The 5,000-nt window shown below is 44.7% G+C and overlaps 1 protein-coding gene across 8 annotated transcripts in view; it reads left to right on the top strand.

The window, feature by feature from the left end:
• Window positions 1-5,000, top strand: part of LOC113801796 (tripartite motif-containing protein 3) — a 433,201-nt gene that overhangs the window by 412,252 nt on the left and 15,949 nt on the right. For all 8 annotated transcript variants that reach the window (XM_070121806.1, XM_070121807.1, XM_070121808.1 and 5 more), the window contains 2 exons: window positions 2,644-2,868; window positions 3,094-3,378. In XM_070121806.1, coding sequence (XP_069977907.1) covers window positions 2,719-2,868; window positions 3,094-3,378 — 435 coding nt within the window. In that variant the 5' untranslated portion in view covers window positions 2,644-2,718. The remainder of the gene's footprint in view (window positions 1-2,643; window positions 2,869-3,093; window positions 3,379-5,000) is intronic.

Genomic DNA, 5,000 nt, shown 5'->3' with positions numbered 1-5,000 from the left:
ATATATATATATATATCTTATCTTATCTTATCTTATCTCTTATGTCATGATAAAAGTGTGTACTCATGCCCCCCCCCCTCAAAACAATAATCTTATCTCCTATCTCACTTTTTTCAACCTAAGTCCGTTAATCACGAAGTATAGAGAAAGACTTTTCCCGTTTTCATTAGCTGATTGGGGATGACTTACATAAATAGAACAGGAAAGCGGTCCAGCACCTGTCAGACGTATTTTACAGATGAAGGACTGCTCGTAAATATCTATTAGTTCCCCTCATAGGCTTTCGTTTTATTCGATGCAAGAAATAATTGATAAAGTAGATTTGGAGTTTACTTATTAAAGATAGGCGGGAAAGAATATTCCCAGATTAGAACGCTAATGCTTCTTCTTTTGTGAATACGGGACTTCGACATCAGGAATTCCAGGGCAAGCGAGGAAAATTTAAGCAGCTAGAACTTTGGCGATTGCACGAAAGATATAGCTATTTTTAAAAAGATAGACAAAAAACTTCAATGTTGTTTGAACTTTTTTCCGGTTTTCCCCCTTTTCCCGCCTTTTTTTCATTTAAATTTCGAGGTTTGAATTTTTTTCGGTTTCCCCCCTTTTACCGGCTTTTTTTTCATTTAAACTTCGAGGTTGTTTGAATTTTTTCGGTTTTCCTCCTTTTTCCCGCCTTTTTTTCATTTAAACTTTGAGGTTGTTTGATTTTTTTTCGGTTTTCCTCCTTTTTCCCGCCTTTTTTCATTTAAACTTTGAGGTTTGAATTTGTTTCGGTTTTCCCCCCTTTTCCCGCCATTTTTCATTTAAACCGAAGTTGTTTGATTTTTTTTTTTTGGGGGGGGGTCCTCCTTTTTCCGTCTTTGTTCATATAAACTTCGAGGTTGTTGTTTTTCTAATTCTAGTAAGGCAAAGTAGTTTTTTTTTATCACGCTATAGTATTATTTGAAGAAAAAAACTCACTTCAGTCCGTGTAAGGAAGCAACTGGAGATAAATTGGAAATATTTGAGATGTGTGCGATGACCGCAATATTGAAATAAAGAAAATGAATAGAAATATATAAAAACAAATCACTTGCAATAGCAAATTCAAAATGGTTAAACACAATTTGAATAATAAAATGAACATTACAATTATTTCAGACAGCTAGGCAACCATTAACACCTACATGTCCAAAATTCGCATACCATCTAATAATAATTATTCATATATATTGCTTATGGCTATTACTGCCACAGATTAACACAATTACCTTTTGAATTTACAAGGTTTCTGGTAAAAGGGAGGCAGGAGTTATAGCACTTTGTCATGCGTGACAATGTGGTAAATATTGGTTTAGTAAAGAGGAGAGAGAGGTAACAGTGAGTAAATAGGATAACTGAGTAAATTGGATAACACTGGGTAAATTGGATGACAGTGAGTAAATTGGATAACAGTGAATAAATAGGATAGCAGTGAGTAGATTAGATGACTGAGTAAATTGGATAACAGTGAGTAAATAGGATAATAATGAGTAAATAGGGAACATTGAGTTTTATCTAGATAGACGGATGGGCGGGCGGCGGAAAGGACAGAAAGAAAGGCAGATGCAGAGGAAGAGAGGAAGAGGACGAGGATGAGGGAGCGGAAGAGAGAGAGAGAGAGAGGGGGGGGAGCAAAGGAGAGGGAGGGAGAGAGAGAGAGAGAGAAAGAAAGAGAAAGAGTGTACGAAAACAGGAAAGAGAGAGAGAGAGAGACAGAGAACTTCTTTATGAAATATACCCGACACCTCTTCGTCAACTATCCCCCTTCGTCACGCCCATTGCCGACGCCCATTTGTCACGTGCAGGCCAAGGAGTCACGCCCTTGGGTCTTACCTGATAGTACCGAGCGTTGCATAAGGTTAAAAAGGCGTGAATGAGAATGAATATATTCGAAACCGGTTCGGATACATCTCTTGTATTGTGAAGATATTCGTTCCCATTCATGGTTTTTTCTACGTTTGTCGACGTGAATGGGGTTCGTCGTTGTATGAGGCGGGGGGGGGGGGAATAAACTAAATAAACGGATTTTCTTTGGGGGGGATGTTGATTGATATTTGTTGATTGGGGTGTTTGGTCGAAAGTTGTTCATTGTCGTATGACCTTGCATAAGGAGAAAAAATTGAATGTCGTATGTATGGTTGGGATATTGTTCACGCACGCACACGCACAAACGCACACGCACACAGAAGCTACCTTTTTATTGTTTTCTCTTTTATCCCTTTAGTTACAAGCGATATACAGTATACTCATCAAGTAGTAAACCATGAATTATAGATACAAATGTTGTTGGTCTTTTTATCATCATTCTCATTCATTCATATCTTCATTGATTTTATATTCTTAAAATGATTTTAATCCACTGATTTTTTAAAGATAATAGATTCGTGTCTGTGTGTATCCATGTGCGTGTGCGTTAATGCGTGCATGCCAGCGTGCTTGAGTGAGTGAGTGTGTGTATGTATCCATGTATGCATATATATTTAATAATTATTCTTTGGACGCACGCAGACATTTTATACACCCTTATTTTGGTGCACACCTGCATTCATGTATCGCTTGCCCCAATGCCATGTCCTCCAGCGCCGCCCCTGAGATGTCGTCTAACCCCGCCTTCTCTTGCAGTACCCGGCGCACCTGGCTGCGGCTGCCCGGCGCCAGGCGGAGCAGCAAGAGCAGCAGGCGCCCAGGGTACTCACCATGGCCTCCCCGCCCCCTGCGCCGCCCTCTGACGGCGCCCGCACATACACCCTCACTGACGCCTCGGAGGACCAGCCGCCCTCGCACCCCGAGAAGGAGGTCCACGCCCGCCAGCAGAAGGAAGACAGCCCGCGACCAGCGCTCAGCCAGGTATGCTTGGAAGGATTTTCTCTACGAACCACTGACATATTCCAAGAAATATGCTTTGATATGATTTATGTCTGTGTTCTACACTTATTATGATTTCCCATTAATGGTGTCAGTAATTGCCCGATTGCCTAGACACACAGGCACTCTCACACATGTTGCCGGCACGGTTGATGCCGTTGTAGTTGAGTCCCGTAGTTTGTGACCGAGTGCACCCTGTGCCCGCAGGAGGGCTCGGGCGGAAAGGCGCCGCAGGGCGAAGAGGATCGCTTGTCCACGGGCACCTACAGCGTGCCCCCAGCTTCAGCACCCGCCACCCCCCTGCCCCTAACCCCGGCGCCGGCCACCGGTTGCCCCGTCCACGACCCTGCACACGCCCACAGCCACCCTCTCGCCCACGTCCTCAACCACAGCCACACAGCCTCGTCCTCGGGCGGAAGCTCCAGGTCCTCTGCCGCGGACTCCCAGCTCCTCCACTGCGGGATCTGCACGCGGCGCTACTCCAACCCCAAGGTACGTCCTGCACCAGCGCTTCCTTGTGTCGCCGCGGGGAGCAGAGTCCCATTCATAAGAATCGCGGAAGGTATTGGGTTAATCTTCTATGAGGCGCCACTGTCTAAGTCCAGGTGGCTAGAGTGGGTGTCTGTATTTAGGATATTGATTCATGCTTCGTCCGTTCCCCTTTAGATTGATTTGGCGTCGAAAAGTATGGCGAAAAATGCTAGAGATAACAAGAACATTACTGGAACGACATGACCTGTTGAATAATAATGCATAGTGTAGATCTGTGTCGGGGCGCTTATAAAGATACCATCGCGCCGATCAAATATTCATAAACGTGTGACAGTGACGGGTGTCCCGGCGGCCAGCACGCGATGGCTGCCTTGTACTTCTGTCGCCAGATATTGATCGCAAGGCTGACTACCGCATGCACTCCCCGTCTCGGAAACGCGCGCCATACAAAGCAGGGCTCGTGGCTTTGCGAAGGACCTGCAGTTTGTTGGGAACGAGCGACTTAAAAAAAATGGTTGTTCCTCGTTCTTCCTCTTTTATTTCTTTGCTTTCTTTTTCATTTATTGTTTTTTTTTCATGTTTTCACGTTGGAATATCCCTCATTCAACAGCCTTCCCTCGACCATGCCCCATGAGCGAAGGTCAGAGTTCACGAAAGACCGACAGGGATGGGCATCGCAGGTGATAATCCTTGAGCTAAAGTCAGCCTCACGGGGCGATGCTGCGGGGGCCGCTGTGGTGGGCAGTGCCACCCTGTCCCCGGGGACGCTGCCACGCTCGTTAGTCAGCCTGACGTCACCCTTGTTGCTAAGATCGCGAGAGCAGCCTCGCCCTCACCATGCAGACATTGCGTCATGCAGCTGGAATACCCTCTTTTGTCATGCGTTGGATAAGGGAATGTGAGACGAACATGCTGATAATGAGGTTGATTGTTCTAAACAGCTGTAGCGTGCCTTGATGTCTGCCGTGGGAGTTGAATGAGTGTTTATGTTGTAAGTTATGAATTAGGACATGAGGTTTCCTCGTGTGGGCGTCCGCTGTAGTCTGAAAAGGTCAGGAATAAGCCATGTTAGGCTTAGTTAAAACTAGCCCATTGCCCTCACTAATGTCTTTTATTTGTGTGAGAATGCGCATAAGGATGTGTGTGTGTCTGTCTGTCTGTCTGTCTGTCTGTCTGTGTGATTGTATGTATGTATGTGTATCGGGATACCTGTGTCTGAGTGTATAGAAAGATAAATAGATTCGTATGCATATATTTAGAGAGAGAGAGAGAGAGAGAGAGTGAGAGAGATAGAGAGAACGAGAGATAGATACAGAGATAGAGAGAACGAGAGATAAATACAGAGAGAGAGAGAACGAGATATAGATACAGAGAGAAAGAGAGATAGATACACAGAGAAAGATAGATAGATACAGAGATAGAGAGAGAGGGGGGGGGGAAGGGAGGGAATGGGAGAGAGTATGAGAGAGGTGCCTAGGTTATATAGAAATCTAGTGATCGGGCTGTAGTGAATTCCCAGCATTTGCGAGGTATGTATGGATTTTCAAGCGTGCACCGTAAATATTTTTTATGGTTCCTGTATGTTTGTTTGGCTATGCCTGTTTGTCTATTTCTTTCAGTAA

The sequence above is a fragment of the Penaeus vannamei genome, chromosome 5 (assembly GCF_042767895.1).
Source record: "Penaeus vannamei isolate JL-2024 chromosome 5, ASM4276789v1, whole genome shotgun sequence".
NCBI lineage: Eukaryota > Metazoa > Arthropoda > Malacostraca > Decapoda > Penaeidae > Penaeus > Penaeus vannamei.
This window is presented reverse-complemented; position numbering and strand designations above follow the sequence as displayed.